Source organism: Centropristis striata, chromosome 4 (assembly GCF_030273125.1).
Source record: "Centropristis striata isolate RG_2023a ecotype Rhode Island chromosome 4, C.striata_1.0, whole genome shotgun sequence".
NCBI lineage: Eukaryota > Metazoa > Chordata > Actinopteri > Perciformes > Serranidae > Centropristis > Centropristis striata.
The window spans coordinates 14,983,293-15,001,456 of NC_081520.1; the positions used below are offsets into that span (position 1 = coordinate 14,983,293).

Consider the following 18,164-nt stretch of genomic DNA (forward strand, 5'->3'; position numbering starts at 1 on the left):
CATCCACTTACAACTGTTTATTAATTCTGTCCACTAACAACATTTTGTTTTAAATTCTAGTCACTAACAACTTAACATTTCCTCTCCTTTCTCCGACTCTCTTATGTTCTGCTGCTCTCGGCAAACAGAAATAAAGACTTCAGGCATAGGTAAGCCATATGGTATTTGCTTTAATTATTGTAGAAAAGGCTACAGTCCACATACCTAATGTCAACCCCCCTTATACCCATTTCAGACATGCACTTCTGAACAGCAAAAATATCATGACTTAAAATACAGACTGACTGTGTTATGCTCATCCTGTTTTATCCATGGTTTATGAGCTTATCTCCAGAGTTAGTGCCTTGTTCTCTACGGTGTTTTCTTCCATTGTATGTGTGATTACAAAGAGAGAATGCAGCTGATTATTGGCTCAGTAGAAACTGCACTTTTCCTCAGGATTGATTAGGGGGGTCAGATTACATTGTCCAATTTTTTTTTTTTTTTAAATATTGAGTAATTCAGGATTATGCTTTTTAATGCATCCCTTTAATTAAAATGGTTGTTGAATTGCTATCTGACAAGGAATCTCAACATTTAAGAGCGGGATATAGAGCATAAATTGTCGTTTCAGTTTATTGGACACAGTTTACTACAATACAACGGCACTGCAAGAAATCCAACTTTAATGAAATGCTTCATTTTCAGTTTTTGTTCAGGTGTTAATACAATTCTATAGTCATTCGGCGACTGTTGAATATGTTGCTGCATTATGTTGAAAATAGAAAGTGCTCCAATTATTTGCCCAAGACCTTTCTACCAGTTTAAATGGAAAGACTGTTTATGCTAAATTTCGTAATGGTTTTATGACTGTAGCTCGGTGAGACCAATAAAAAGACAACTCAGTGTAGATTTTATCTGTGTCTTAAGCTACAAAGACCTCATTTTCTATGGCAGGTGGTGGTGAGGGAAATCTCTTTGTGCTGTCTTTAGATACCATTTCTCAGGCAAAGGGCTATTGATTGATTTTCTATCAGAGGGTCATGACTTCAGCTGGGGAACATGTAGTCAAACCGAGGATAAAAAAACCAAGTGATGCTGGTCACTGGCCTCTATGTTCAAAAATACCCACATTAACAAACACTCATAAGCTCTCTATTGCTTTTATGTCTCTCTGCATGCTCTCTGCAACTCACTTTTCTCAGTGTTTTTATGTCAAATGTCTGGGCAGAAAAAAAACGTCTGTATGTTTACATACACTAACATTCACATCCCATGCACACATTGCCATGCCCTAGTTGCCAGAGCAAAACTAAAGAGACGTCAAAGCCCTGTCCCCTTGCTTTCAGTCCTCCAAACACATTTGCATGTTAAAAAGGAGATTTATGCAGGAAAACACAGCATGTGTCTGAATAAAATGGGTGGCTGCCTCCTGTTCTTGTGTGAGCTAGCGATAGGACTGGGAGGTGGGTGATCTCACTGCAATGTTCATTGACCCCCTACTAAGGATGTCCCCATCCACTCCAACCACGCTCCCTCCATTGCCGCACCAGCATGCAGCAAAATCCAATTATCTTCTACAAACTAGATGTTGTCAGTGAATATAGATGGAGTATATGGCCATAGCTCAAGGTCAGGGAATATCGCCTCATACTTTCAAACACTATGGGGGACCAACACTGTTCTACATGCTACTGGGAGCTGATAAGGTATCAGCTGATTGCACATGGCAGATAGAATGCAAAGTAGAATCCAGTTATTGAGGCTTGCTACTGACCTACTCTAAGACAGCAGTTGGTTTTCTAAGCCAGCCAGTTGTACCTGGAATGTACTATAGACCACCATATCAGTCAACTTGGTCAGAGAGCTGATTGTGACATGTGCGCCGGAGGTTTGCTGCAGTGTCCTGTCATCACTGATTCATTGAAGGTCAATTGTCATTTAAAATTACGTACCGGAGTTGACAATACCACAGACCCACTGGTCTTTCTTCTTGTTGTATTATAAAAATATGAGCTTTGGCACTGTCACGCCGACCATAAGCCCTCAAAGAACCCTCAAGGTTATAGTTGAAATTCTGTCTTAATCCACTTTGAATGACACCCTGCTGACAGGTTCCTCTGTAATGCTTATCAGGTCTGGCAGAACTGTGCTGTATCCTGCCCTGATAACTCTGGTCATCTTTAAGGTGGCGCTAAACACTGCTTTGCTAACTTTCGTCTGACCAACAGTCAGAAAAACAGCACATTATCACAGTTTTTAAAGATGGATCCAGCACGTTTGGCATTTTTACTTGATATAAGTGTATTAACCCTCTGAAATCTTGGGCTATTATGTCCGTTAAAAAATATGTTAAAAAATCTTTACCTTGCCATGTTGGTATCAGTTTTTTCAGTGCAACCTCACCTATATATCCTGATAATTAATTTTTAACTTTGACTTACTTACAAAATTTTGAACCCAAAAGAAACAAAGGAAAACATAAAATCTGACCTTGAAAATTATGATTCACACACAGAAATGTACATGTTGTAAATATGAACACAGGTTGCAAATATAACATAAAACAGGTACAATGAGGATAATATCTAGTTCTATATCTTTATACTAAATATATTTGACATTATCTCCGTTTTTACTTGGCCGAATATCATCAAAAAAATCTGGCATGGAGTTTCAAGCCAGAAGAAGCTGATGGAGAGACTCCATGTTGCTTCATTTTTATGTCTTCACGTCATGAAGAAGTCATGTGCAGCTGTTTTCATGGACTCCCGAGGGTTAACTGGTTAAATAGATTGGCCAAATTGTCATTGATACATTTTCTGACAATCAATTAATCATCCAACAGAACTACTTAAAAGGGATCAGTCAGCTGTTTGTCATATGGGTGACACCTACAGAGAAAAGAGCTGCTGTTATTCAAGTACAATTTGTACTGTGTTTTATGGGAACACAGAAATCTGTTAAATCTGTCAATCAAATCTGCCACTTTCAAAATCCGATCAGTCCTGCCTATAGACTCCAGCATCCATAAGTCTACAGCACCACTGGGCTTCGGTGCTTTCACTTACAATCTGTCATGGTTTCAGCAGCAGATCATGTGTTTATTATGTACAGGAGCAGATTCTTAGTCTCTTCTGTCACTTCATTTGTACTACTATGGATTCGTCTGCAGTCGTCTTTGTTTCCTGTGTTTTCTGACACCTGTTCTGACTGGAGTGTGCCAATAGATTGCATGCGTCCCGCCACAGCAGGATTGGTTATATTTGGTTCTATTGTCTGTCTGTCAGGTTGGGCAACCTCCTGTGGATATGAAGGATTACTTTGCTGACTTGGTTGGAAGTTTAATAGGATTTTTTTTCTTTCTGTGCTGGAATCTCTCTCTGAAACGGATGCATCGTGTGTTGCTGCTCCAGCTATGCATGTGTGTTTCTCCCAAGTCTCAGGGGAAATGGAAAACATACTTGTTTGTACTTTTTCCAGCAATAATCAGGCTACTGCTACTGTACTAACATTTCCTGGGTCAGGGATGGGGTAGTAATTAGGAGTTCTGTCAAAGCATCCAATGTACCCTAATGATTGATTCCCACGAGACCCTCGTTTCTCTTTGTCTTCCTTACTCTGAATCCCCTCCAGCATTGCTATTGTTTCAATAATTTGAAAGAAACTAGACTTATGTATCAGTATCTATAAGTATATATGTTTTCATATATGTCCACAGTGTATATACAGTATCCATACACACATTCAGAAGAGTGGATTTTCAACTCTTTTGACAACAGGGAATTGTAACTAAGCTGACTGTATTGTAGATGAGTTCTAAGCTCCACATTATGTCATGTTTAATCTCATTCTATTTTTCCATGTTTAATCTCGTTCTATTTTTCTTTTTCCATGTCCGTGGTTTAAACTGTAATTGTGCCCAATTGACTCTCTAAATGGCTTTTGAATCCATTTTAATTGTATTAAACAATGTTTCTTATTGAAAGCACTGTAGCCCTTCAAGCTTTATTGACTTGGGTTTCTTCTTCTTCTTCTTCTCTTTCCTCCTTCTCACAGCAACAGCCCCGCTCATAAGTACTACCTGGCCACCAGTCCAGTAAATGGTGCTGTGTACCTTTCGGACACCAGCAGCAGGAAGGTGTTCAAGGTGAAATCCCTGAATGTTGTGAAAGATGTGGCCAAGAATCTGGAGTTGGTGGCGGGAACTGGCGACCAGTGTCTTCCATATGATGACACTCGCTGCGGGGATGGCGGAAAAGCTGTCGAGGCCACTCTCACCAACCCCAGAGGTATTGAACGGATGTTTTTATAATCAATGTAGTGTGCAGTTCCAAGACAGTTGGGGGTCTTGTTTTCTCTTTTCTTTTCAAGTAGACTAAATTTGCTGGGTAGTTGAAGACTGTAGTTCCAGAGGCGAGATCAATACTCTTCGGTTTCATGCATTAAATGATCTTACCTCTTTTAGAAACTGAGTACATGTAGCTCACTAGCGTCAGTTCTTTTTTTTTTTTTTTTTTAAAGATTATTTTTTTGGCATTTTTACATGCTTTAATGAAAGTGAGAGACAGATAGAAAGGGGGTGACAGAGGGGAGGACATGCGGTAAAGGGAGCTCAGGCCGGATTCGAACCCGGCTTCACCGCAGCGAGGACTGTAGCCTCTATACATGGGGTGCCTGTGTAAACCACTACGCTACGGACCACCCCGCGTCAGTTCTTTTTAAAACTCAATTATTTTTTTCATAGCATAGCTTTTCTTGTGTTTCCTGGGGTCTTCTTTGTCTTTTTGCTTCCATATCTGGATGATGCATTAGTCACTAGATCACATGCTTACGTGTTGTCCTCCACTGGGATGACATTGTGATTCATATGCACTGAAATAACACTCAAGTCCCACTAAAAAGTACAGCATGTACTTTACAATCCAGGTTAGTAACGAATGTAGACGAGATGTTCATAGCTGATTGAATATTCTTTGACAAGTAATACAACCCAGGTTCCAGTTAGTAAAGACAGAGTGCAGTGGTTTGCCATGTTGGCACGTTCGTTCAATTAAATACAGTACAAAGACAAGGAATTTAATGCTCAATCTAGGAAAACATTTGATTTTTTTGTAAATACATACACTCATCTGATGCATTCTGTTTTTCTTGATGTTTTACTCAGCATCCCAGCTTCTCTTCAACCAGGGTTGTAGAAAAATACAGAAACATGCATAGCTAAGTATAGTGCTCTCAGCTTTATTGTTGTTTGAGGCTCAGAGCATTAGGGAAAGACACTACATTGATGAAATTTTAGTTGTAATTGAATCAATACATACTGCTCTTCATCTATTTGATGTGTCTATTGTTGTCCATTATTGATTTAAAAAATCAATCCCCACATTAGCTTTCATTGCTGTGATTAGTCTTTAATTTTTATTGCAGCGAATAGCACTTAATTGTCATTTAGTGGTGCTCTGTCCTCACATTAAGTCACAGATAAACAAAATAACTGATGGATATTTTCCTCTTCTGTCCATTTTATCTTCAGGCATTACGGTGGATAAGTACGGTGTAATCTTCTTTGTGGATGGGACCATGATTCGCAGGATTGATCAGAATGGTATCATTTCCACTCTTCTGGGCTTTAATGACCTGACCTCGGCCCGACCTCTCAGCTGCGATGCAGTGATGGACATCTCTCAGGTACGACCTCTGACCTGGGCAGCTGCCATGTGCTTCCCTGTCCCTCAACCTGCACCAGTGTCCTTAACTGATCCTGGACTCCAGGATACTGACATCCCCATGTGAGCTTTCTGTAGCTGGAAGCTCCTAGCCTGGATCTAGTGGCCTATGGCTTAGTTTTGATCCACATTTGTTTATTGGCTGCATGGTGCCAGGTTTTAGATCCACAGGACTTGCAAATGATACTAAGGTTGAGGAAGGCAGTTGCAGCCTAGAGGCATCTAGCACTCTGTTGGGATTACACTGCCAGTTTTCAGACTGAATACTTTTTTTCCTCTGCTCACTGAACCCATGCCAGTAAAGTTTCTGTCCCTGTGACTTGACTGAAACAGTTCAAGTCAGGTCAAATCCAAATCTTTATTTCAAAATAGGGCTGGGCGATATGGACCAAAAGTCATATCCTGATATATCTATATATGATATATGTCCCGATATTTTTATCGCAAAGTGAGAGCTTAATGTTCAGTCAAAGTCACAAGTAGTTTTATTAAAACCATTTATTTAAACGACAGGAGTACCTTTTTTTAAATCAAAACTCAATAAAAAGATATCTTAAATAAAAATAGCCTTGAAATAAAATAGGCCAATCTTTTTCTGAAATAAATAATTTATATGAGAAAAGAACATTACAAAATAACTAAATATGACAAACCCTAGTAAGGGCAGCATTTATATATAAAGCAGCTTGCCTGGATCAAGGATCACAGCGCAAATTTGAACTATATCGATATATGCAATATTGTCTAATTCCATATCACATTTAAAAATATTTCAATATTTATATATATACATATATTTTTTTTTATATCGATAGAACAAGGACCATATTAAGTCTAAGGCTGTAGTGTATTTACAATGTGTTTGTTTATTGCATGTAGAAAAATAATATTATAACATGCTGCACCTAATTTTCACTAGACTTGCATCTCTGACCAGAAAGGAGGAGGATGTCAGATTTATTAAGAACCAAGAAATGATCTGGATTTGTTTTGATTCATTCTATTGATCCCAAACATTATGAGTACAGGACAGCTGTGCCAGCCTGGTGATTTACAAAATGTAAATCATCATTTGGTTCATAAGCAAATACAAATAAAAAATGAATATGCAAGTGTTAATGGGAACCTGCACTGTAAAAAATATTCGTAGAAATTACAGTAAAACACTGACAAATTGCATGAGAAATAAGGCGTAAAATAAAAAATTGCATGTCACCATAATAGACACCTTTAATTACTGTAAATTAAGGAATAGTACAAAACTTTTAAAAAACTTTTGAAAACACAGTTTTACATAAAAAATATAACAATGTTAATGTGAAATTAATAGAGAAATACCATATTTTCACAAGGACACAATTACCCTAAAAATAAAGGGACTATTCAGTCTAAATTACAGTTTTTGATCATATTTACAGTTAAATTTACAGTAGAAAACCCACTCACTGTAATTTTCACTGTGAAATTCTGGCTACCACAGCTGCCGGTATTTTACTGTAAATTCAACAGATTTTTTTTTACAATGTGTCCAGTGTCGGGCACAAAGGACAAAGGAATTAAAGGTATAGAGCCACGCTGAAATCAGAGGTGGCACTGTAGTCCAGGGGGTTCCATGTCTGTGTCAAGTGACCATACAGTCCCAAATGCAAAGGACTGTTGACCTATAGCTGTAGGGGGATGATGAGGATGACCTATAACCTTACTCGCTCTTGATTCATGCACACATGTTCACTGATGCAGGCAAACACATGTACACACACGCGCATATGTCCCAGACCACTACCTTAGACAACACATTCCTGAGGCAAGGACACTGCTCTGAGGTCACATCACTCTCTAGCTCACTGACTTCCCATTGGAGGTGATCACACAGACTTTTTGCATACCCCAGCAGCCTTTGCATGGCTGTTTTCTTCCTGACATTATAATTTTCAACTCAAGGCTTTTTTTTGCCAGACCTGCTATACCTGCAATTTATAATAATTTATGTGTGTGATGTGTTGTCTTCAGTAATTATAATTGCTTTAGTTTTACTCTCATGAGAAGAGCATTCCTGAGCTTTAATGATTAGATTTGATTGATGTCTAAGCCATGCTCCATGTGCATGCACTAGTTTGTTTCTTGCCCCATCGTGTATGTTATAGAGTACGACTAGCAAACAGGTCCTGAGGGGGCCTCAGATGCCAGTGGAGAGAAGCTTTCTGTGTGTCTGTGAAATGATGTATTCAGTGGAGGGAGCAAAGCCTCCAGCTGCCCATTTTCCAGCCCCGGGGGAACTCCATCCCCCTCATGACCCGTGCTTGCTGCTCCCTTACCCCCCTGCACACGAGCACAAGCGCCTATAGATGCTCACTATCCGAGCTCCACAGCAGCGAGGACACAGGCACACTGACTGCAGCTCTACAACGATGACAAATCGCACCAGCACTGCCAGAGACACTCAGACAGTAAAAAGCATCCATTAAAAATTCATCCAGGGCACATAGCTTCCTACTTCAAACACTCCCCAATCCCTCACTTAGGACTAGAGTTTCTCTGGAGAAGGCTCATCACAGCGGTCATTACTTTTGCTGTACCTCACCTGTTCTAGGCAGAAAATAATGTCAGATTTCTCTCTCGCCTCTGATGAGGTCATTGTTATCTCCCCATGCCATCTGTGCAGGGAACGTACTGCAGCAAAATTCATTCTTGATTTGATGTGCAGCTTTGTAAGCTTATTTCTTTTAACTTTTTAATATCGTGCAAAAGGACAAGAGTTTGACCTCTTTCAAGAATCTTTTAATTTGTTTATGCCAAGGCCTTAGGTCCTCACAGTTTCAGAAATCTGTTCCATTTTATGTTTCTCTTGAAAATCATCTCTGCATCCCCTGCTGAGTTCAAACTTGAATAGAGGGAAACCATGTCTTAAAACAAGATCACTTGAACATATTTCAAGGGTGTTAGCAGCCTCAGAAAGCTTTATCAAGGCTCTGACTGTGACATTCAATTCAAATCTGAGAGGGACTTCAAATAATGACATATTACTCCTCTTTTTCAGACAGGCATCATGCTGGTACGAGCAAAGAGTGAAGAGATTGTTAATGGAAAATGACATTGTAGTTCTAATACAAGTTCAAATACATTTAAATATAGTTTTGTGTTGTGTTGGTGCAAATCCGAGGCTCGCTCCCTTGGCTGATGAGTGCATTTTGCTGGTGGCGGCTAAGTCAGACAGGCACTACTGACAGCAGCCCCACTGTATAAAGGGGAGGGTATGATCGGGTTACAGCATATGGGACAGCAGCTCGGGAAATATCCCCTCATCAGTCAGAGTGGCGTGAAAACCTCCTTACAGGCAGCTCCCCCGAGCCACTCCACACTCTGGCTCATGAAATATTTAACCACCAGTGTTGACAAGAAATAGGTTTTAAGAAATTGAAAGTCTCCCCTTCATTTCCCAAGTAAATGCATTTTCTGCTCGCTGAAAGATGACATGTATCCATTGCCAGTCCCCTGTTTGTTGTATGTGGCTGGAGACATGTCCTTTTATATAAGCCTCCTCTGTTTTGTGGGGATGATGCGGTGATGAGAGGTTTATGGGATGTGAGCGGTGTGTGATGCTCCAATCTGTATTTCAATCAAAGGTGGACAAGTGCTGTGCTTGTAAAGAGTGGCAGGGATTCAAGAACATGGCCAATGCCAGGAGTCAAGTAATCATCTCCATTCAATCCCTTGTCAGTTAATTAATTTGTCAGCACTGCCCTTTGAATTAGCCAATTAGGAATATGTGCTGATAGCAGGTAAATAAAAGGCATTGTATAGCTGGCAGACTTTTACCACACACAAAGCTGTTGGCTGTTAACAACCTACTACGCTGTGATACGCTGGATGTCTTATTTTGTGCTTCTGTGTTTTGTGCTGTGTAGTGCGGCAAAAGAAGTTCAATGTAATGTGTCAGCCTTGACTTTTTTCCCCATATTTCCCTTAGGCATTGTAACCATCAAGTTTCAGAAACCTTCGTATATTCTTCATGTATTAAAAATCTTTTGGTGAATTTTTTTGATAACCATGGACAGAAAGTTGACGCTGACTTCATGGTCAAATAGCATCTCTATTGTCCGTTTTGTATTGTGATGGAAAAAAAAGAATGCTAAGAGGTCACGATGTTGTTATCTATTTCTTTTAGTTCTCTATTCAGGTGCCTTAAGTTATTAATCTATTCTTCCAAAAAACCTAATAAAAGAGCATGATATTGGGGAGGACATGGCAGATTATTTCATGTTTCCTGGTGCTCATGAGATTTCTCCCTTGTTAATTCTAGTGATAAAGGATTCTGCAGTTTGCATTTTCAGGTCATTATGACAAATTAGTCAGCCATTGTAGCTGTTACATAAATTCATTCACCTTTCCATTTCCCAGTTGTAGGACAAAGTGTCCAAAACAATGCTAAGGGTGTTCTCATCTAAAAGGTTGCCTAAAATCTGAACCTGTCTTTGTATTTTGGTCCAGGTTTTAATCAGTCTCCTTTGTTGGTGCTCCAAGGCTTCTATTGAAATATGGCACTTCATATTATGTTCCTAAGAGATCCCCTTGGGATCATAAGTGAGAGGGAGACCGGTAAATTGGATGAATCCAATCATTCCAATTTGTTAAAAGGCTGATATATTGTTAGCAGAACAATAAGTCATAATTTAGGATGCCAGAGGCAGGCTCGCCTTTCATTTGGTAAGTGTGCTCCAGTTTCTTTTCAAGGACTCATGCAATCTCTTGTCATTACAAAATTAATAACCCAAAGCAGGAAAAAACAGTGACTCGGTAGAGGTGAAGGATGCAGAAGCCCAGTCCTTAGGTGTCCAGTGTTCTCCTGATAAGTTGCAGTGTGCTTTTGTCAGTTAATCTGATCATTTGAATGATATCTCTTCGTTCTGCCCTTCCTATTATTATCGTCTTTGATCTTAAAATCATGTTTTTGTGTTCTCCCTTTTAACAGTATACCAGCTGCTTTTTTTCTCCTTATCAGATAATAAATCGTTTCAAAAAATGTTTTTGCTCACAGCGTAAGCTATGAGATAGCCCACCTTTTTCACAGCAGCCTATCTTTTTGCAAGCAGTTTTCAATGATTCTTCCCCTGAGGGGCTGTTTCCTTCTGATAAAATGAAAAATGTGTGGATCAATAAGAGTATGGTCTGTTTTTGTGACCTAAAGCTGATATTCTTGGTGTGTGTGTTTTTTCTTTCTTTTAGGTGCGTCTTGAGTGGCCTACAGACCTGGCAGTGAGTCCCATGGACAACTCCCTGTACGTCCTGGACAACAATGTTGTGCTCCAAATCTCAGAAAATCATCAAGTGCGCATTGTAGCAGGCCGCCCCATGCACTGCCAAGTGCCTGGAATTGACCATTTTCTCCTGAGCAAAGTGGCCATCCATGCCACCCTGGAGTCTGCTAATGCCCTTGCTGTGTCCCACAATGGTGTTTTGTACATCGCTGAGTCAGATGAAAAGAAGATAAACAGAGTACGACAGGTGTCCACCAATGGAGAGATCTCCCTTGTTGCAGGGGCACCAAGTGGCTGTGACTGCAAGAATGATGCCAACTGTGATTGTTACTTTGGAGATGAAGGCTATGCCAAGGATGCTAAGCTGAATGCACCCTCATCTCTCGCCGTGTGTCCAGACGGAGAGCTTTATATCGCAGATCTGGGCAACATTCGTATCCGCTTTGTCCGCAAAAACAAGCCCTATCTGAATCCCCTCAGCATGTATGAGGTGTCCTCTCCCATTCATGATGAACTCTACTTGTTTGACTCTAACGGCAGCCACATTTTCACCCAAAGTCTGACTACAGGAGACCACCTCTACAATATGACCTACACAGGAGCAGGAGATCTGAGCAGCATCACTGATAAGAACAAAAACACAGTGAACATCCGACGCGACACAACAGGGATGCCTCTGTGGCTGATGGTCCCTGATGGACAGACGTTTTGGTTCACCATTGGCACCAACAATGCCCTTAAAACTGTCGCTGCCCAGGGTCAAGAACTAGCTGTCATGACCTACCATGGAAGCTCAGGTCTCCTAGCATCGAAGACGAATGAAAATGGATGGACAACCTTTTTTGAGTAAGTATTATGAATAGGGATGCACGATATTGGATTTTTTGCATATTTCCGATATGCCGATTTTTTACAACTTATTTAGCCGATTACCAATACCAATATTTTTTTCCCACACAACTAATACCCACAATCAGGGCAAATTTGGCCAATTTCCTAATTGACATAATAAGTAAACATAACCTGTGTTCACTGGGAACATGTGAAAAGTGCAACTGTACAGCAATTAAACCAAAATTGAATAAAACTACATGTATCTTACAGACTGCTGCTTGAATTCAAATTTAACTTAAAACAGAAGCCCTATATATGACGATTCAATCTGCACTGTGCAAAGAAAACCACAAAAACTACAAAAAATATAAGCAAAAAAAATTAAAAGCACCCTTACAACTCTTATACCCAGAGTCTGGATGTCAGTGGAGCTGATTTTAGATTACCACTTCTCCCCAGAGAGCATTTATGGAAGATCTGACCTGGGAACTCTGTATCTGTGGTAGCTCTAAATGCTAAGATGCTTTAGTGAGTTAACATTTAGAGTTGAAGAGCACTTTGACATCTGAGTTTACTATTTTGGCACACAAGCTACCTTCTTAATGCATTGATGTCTATGTAATTCACAATACAAGACCTGTGGAAGTATTGGTGTAATCCTATTTGCTGTTATCATACCAAATAGGATTACAGGATGATATGTTACTCATCTGCACCCTTGCTTGCAGTGACAGACTGCAGACCATTGCTTGTTTGGAGTTGTTAGATACAGGATCAACATGTATCTGCTGGCAGGCACATTTACCCGTAGGACTGTGTCGACGCCCGGCAGTATAAGCAAAATAAAATAGCCAGGTAGTAATTGATTGATTCACACCACACATTGTGTTGGAACAATTGAAAACACTCCAACGTGCTGCAACAGTGAAGCTCAGGATTTCACGTTCTTGTGACTTCTGTAAAGCAATCTGTCCCTTAGCTTAATATACTGTACCGAGGGATACTGTGCTAACTGGATGTCATTCCAAAAAGTGTGATTAAGCTGGTCAGACATCTGTTACACCTCGCTGGAGGAATATAACACTCTGACACATAATCAGACGCTCTGTTTAATCTGAGCAGACATTTATCACCTGTGTTTGATTTGGTCGTCACCTGAGACGGTTGCATAGGCATTTCTCAAGGTAGAGCAAATTGCCTACGGCTTCAACAAATCCAGTGGGTGGTTTGAATTCTGAATTATTTCTTTTTGACTTCCTGTAAAATGGCTGCTGTTAATATCAGGTTGAGAATACTCTTACCTATTATATAGCAAAAATACTGATAGATATTAAATTATAAGTGACACACAAAGGGCTTTTTCTGAGATGAAATACAAAGGTCTCAGCTGTACTAAATAACATAGAAATTAATTACAGGAGCTTTAATACCATAACAGAGTAGAAGAAATAGGGATACTGTGGTGTGTACACTTCATTCTAGATGTGCAATTTCATACAGCGTATATATTAAATGACTGGAATGGAACAAAGAGTGAAAAAAGCTTTTAAACCTGTAGTACATATTGCAATTTACTGAGGAATGGAAATAATAAAGATACATTCCCAACACAACAACAACAACAAATGTCAAACTAGGCTGTGGACCCATCACCTGCTAATTTCCTTTTTTAATTATGCATATCAGCAGAGAGTGAAACAAACTCTCCATACAAAACATGCTTATTTATTTAGAAATATATTACGGTTAAAACAAAGAAAAGCAATTATTCAATTTCCCCTTTTTCGCTTTTAGATTAAACAATGACTTCATATTTACCTACAAGCAATCATCCGTGTTTCATTTGGACCCAATAAAGGGTGTTTGTTTTTCTTTGAATAATTAGATTTGAAGGTCAGTCCACCACCTGAGGGTCAAAACCATAATTTGCCATCATCAGAATGAAATGAACCTCCATTTATCTCTGCCCAACAAAGTGCACTGCTAAACCTTTTAGACATATTAATTAATGTGTATTTACTCCTGTAGCCTATACATTGAAATTAATTTGGATATATGCAGAAACAAAAGACAAAGGGCTGAGTTGAGAACAAAGCACATCTGCTACTGTCTTCCTGCTGTAACCCTTCACAGCCTCATTTGTTCTTGACATTTACTGTATAGGCAGCTGCTCTGCTGACCTCCTAATGTTTTTGTTGTAATGATAAGTGCTTATGCTTAAGGGTTACTGTAAATCTATTAAATCATGTGGCATTCTGAAAGATGCCTAATTGTGCTCTTGGCCTCTAATTAACAGGGCAGTAATGCTTCTAGTCACTGGGTTCAAGCAAACGTTCTTAGCCTGATTTAAAACATCAATAATAACAGCTAAATCATGTCAAACAGCTGTTAATGAAGTTGAAGCGTAGCCTACACATGGCTGATGCTCTAATAACATATGCACAGGCGTCAGTCACGTGTTCTGACATTCTCAGCTAGCAAAAAGAAGTGAAAATATAAGAATAACTCTGCATAAGACTGAGGCTAGGTTTGCTGGAGGGGACGCTGATATGAAGTGTCCGGCCTATTGTTGGCCCCAGCGTGAAAGGTCATAGAGCTAGCATGTGACACAGAGGTGATGCAATCTGAATGGACTTGTGGCCATCCAAGGGGAAAGCAGTCCTCTCCTTCTGCTGAGCACCCTGCCCCCGCATGCCCCCCATGTCCAGAGAAAGCAAGCTAATAGGCAGAGGACTTGAAGCAGGCCAGAGCCATTAGAGCTCAGCGGTGAAGCCCGGGGAATGGCTCTAGCTCAAGGCCCCTAATTGAGACGGAGAGAGTTTGGGTCAGTGATCAAGCTGGGGCACGCAGCGTCGTTCTAGAATGAGATTTCTGTCTTGTGGACTCTGTCTTTTGTGCAGAGGTGAAGGCAAACAGGAACACTCCATTTATCCAATGAATTGAACAGTTAAGAGTGCAGAGGACGCAGAACTTCTAGTGCTTTTACTGCAAAAAACTTTGATTGTGCCATGAACACAGGGAGAATATCTCGCTGATAAAATACAAGCAGTATCAAAAGAAATCAAATGCTTTAGATATGAATTACTCTGCTATTTAGTATTTCCTGAAGTGGAAGACTTGTGTTGAAATGCATCTACGAATCCCAGTCCCTAGTGCAGTTGAGATCAGATAACATTTATCTCTGGGAGATGATTCCTCTCCCACTCTTCCTTTCCATATTGGATATTCGAGATGGCAGCGCTGAGGAAATATCCGTAAACCAGCACCCGCCATCTCATTTATTAGAGGCTTTATTATGGCAGGCAGCAACATTGAAGAGGGCTTTCCAATCTGTATTCAGTGCGCAGATAAAAGTCTTCATTCTAAGTAATGTACCGTTCACTCACTCCCATTCTGGAACACTGGCAATCTGAAAGATTTCAAATTGTTCTATGCTGATGTGCTCTCTGAGCGAAATGAAACAATCTGGCCACTCATGTTCCTGTATGTGATGAACTGACTGATTTGTAGGCTAGGGAGATGCTGCATCTCTCCAAGGAGTCGCACCTCAGTGCTCCTATTTCATAGACTGTATAATGAGATTAGGTGATATCACTAATCTTTTAAGCTAATAAGCAGTTTTCCAAATGTGAAAAGGTGTGTGTGCTTTCTCGTCTTGGCCATGACCGTTTTTCCTCGTCGATAGTTCTGGGGGCGTTTTTCTATTGCATGCTTTTATCCTTTAAAAGTTATTTAGAATCTGAGCAGCATTTATATTAATGTCACATTCACATCCTGTTGCAAAAGCTGGAAAAGTCCAAAGTTGTTTAACTTGTTGGTGCGCCCACTCTCTATTCATGAATAGCAAACTGCTGTGGACGTTTTAGAAGTTGTGTCGGGTTGTGCTTCAGTGATTAAAGCTGATAGTTTTGAGTTTTATTACCTCAAACTGCCAACATCAATGCTTTTTGCTGCTGTGTTTAATGCCTGTGTTGACACATTTCCACAATTTGTGACACCGAAAGGGAAATATTGGGCTATACAAAAAAAAACTGTCCAATTTCTACTTGTAATTACCGCTAGAACAGATAACAATCCATAATTACAGTAACTCTGAGATGACAGAGCATTAGTTAGATTGATGTACCTATATGCATACCTGACCTGCATTTATGCTTATGATTGCTTGCTTATGATTCAACACATCTCAACAAGGCTCAATATTTTTTTCTATGCCACAACACTGTTTATGATTCTGCTGTAGTTACTGTTTATGCACAGTTTCAGATGACATGCCCCTCTCTGCCTTCTTTCGCTCACATCATTGTATTTCTTTGTAGGTATGACAGTTACGGGCGTCTGACTAACATCACTTACCCCACGGGCCGAGTGAGCAGCTACCGTACAGACGCCGACAGCTCAGTCCGCATCCAGACAGAGGGCTCCAACAAAGAGGATATCACCATCACCACCAACCTGTCAGCCTCTGGCACCTTCTACACACTCATGCAGGGTAAGTGTCTTTTACTGTAGCTCACAAATGGAGCAGGTGATTTTTAAGGTATTTTGTGTCAGTGGAGGTGCCATGCATGGAAGCTTTAACTTTTCTTCAGCAACAAAACTTTTTTGTTACTCATATCAACTTATGATCTGGTGATGTCAATACAAAATCAGAATCCCCACATTATGGTAGTGGTCGAACGATATGGGTTTTATAATGCCGATGCTGATGCCGATTATTTTGACATCAGTCTTAACCGATCCCCGATATGTGCTGCCGACTATTTTGGGCTGATTCTTGAAGCCGATATTGCCTTTTCTCCCTCCATTTACATGATAAAAATGACACAATGATAACAAATGTTACACAAGTCCCAATTTAAACAAAAAAATAAACATTTATTAACAAAACAAACAAAACATATTAACAGTTTGATAGCAAACAGTGTATGTTGTTCTAGGCCTCGAGGTGGTGGCGCCTCAGATGATCCACATATTTGTTGTGTTTTTCTTTTTTCTGGTATCAGCAGCAGCTCACCAGCAAATGGCAGATGTTGCACCGAGCCTTGCCTGGTGTTGGCTCAGTGAAATGGGCTAATTGACTGGCGAACGCACTCACATATCAGCCGATGCCGATACAAGTAAAAAATGCAAATATCAGCCAATATATATCGGTCTATCTCTACCTTATGGTGATGGCTTGTGTGCCCCTCTGACCCTGAGCTGTGTTGTAGTGGCCCATAGGTCCTTGTAGCATGTCCCAAGATAAAGTAGAGTCAGGTGGGGGACTAGACAATCATCGATTCAGAGATCTCTGTGGGCTGTCACTTTAGGGTTGACCCTCTTCGAGCTAGGAGTGTCGGGGAGCTTGCAGACAGGCACCTTCTGACAAGGCCTGACTTGTTTCAGCCTGAAGGAGTAATGTGGGCTGCCACCATGTGGGCTAACTTATAGTTTTAACCGGGACTACTCAGAAACTTGTGAAGTCGGTGGGTTTTCTACAATATTCAATCAATCAATCAATCAATCAGACTTTATTTGTATAGCACTTTTCTTACAAGAGAGATGTAACACAAAGTGCTTTACAGGAGAAAGTAATAATAATAACAAAACATAGAAACAAGCAAACACCCTCCACCCATCCCATTAAAAACAAAGCACAAACTGAGGAATCGCCATCTCAACGTGGAGCAGTGAGGAAACACTGGAGGCAGGTTAGAAAGTAATTAGATAAAACAAATAAAAAGTAAGGTAAGATAAAATAAAATAAAATAAAATAAAGAATAAAAGTAAATGATAATAACAATAAAAAGTTTTTTTTAAAGCTAGATAAAAAGATAAAAACCATAAATAAATAATTAAGAAGTAGAGCATGATATATATATATATATATATATATATATATATATATATAGACCAATAAATAGTAGCAAATAAATAAAAGAAAAGATGCTATAACATTCATGTTATTGTTTCTGGACAAATGCAAAGCTGTTGATCATACTGTACTGAGGTAGAGATAAATATCTCTGCTCATCTGTGCTCATAATAAAATCATAGCTACCTGCATGGCTATATCCAGGGTTTAATTAACACTTGTGTGATTTGGGTGACCAAATGAAGACGCAATGTCTTACTACTTATCAATTACAGTGCTGCTTACCCACGGTAGTATTTGTTGCTTCTCTGTTGTTTTAATAAAATGCGTAGTGCAACTCCCATTTACCAGAAAGGAAACCTATATTGACTTTCTGTCATAAAATAAAATGCATAAAGCACAATGCTGGTGGCCCAAAAGAGATCGTCTGTGTTTCAGCAATTTAGTGAGAGAGATGCAGGCAGAGGGCGGACTGATGTTGTGGCTTAGTCCACCTGATTTGTCTTACACATT

The 18,164-nt window shown here is 39.8% G+C and overlaps 1 protein-coding gene across 2 annotated transcripts in view; it reads left to right on the top strand.

The window, feature by feature from the left end:
* Window positions 1-18,164, top strand: part of tenm4 (teneurin transmembrane protein 4) — a 169,531-nt gene that overhangs the window by 131,316 nt on the left and 20,051 nt on the right. For both annotated transcript variants that reach the window (XM_059331878.1, XM_059331879.1), the window contains 5 exons: window positions 129-149; window positions 4,039-4,271; window positions 5,513-5,667; window positions 10,929-11,806; window positions 16,114-16,286. In XM_059331878.1, the coding sequence (XP_059187861.1) occupies window positions 129-149; window positions 4,039-4,271; window positions 5,513-5,667; window positions 10,929-11,806; window positions 16,114-16,286 (1,460 nt within the window). The remainder of the gene's footprint in view (window positions 1-128; window positions 150-4,038; window positions 4,272-5,512; window positions 5,668-10,928; window positions 11,807-16,113; window positions 16,287-18,164) is intronic.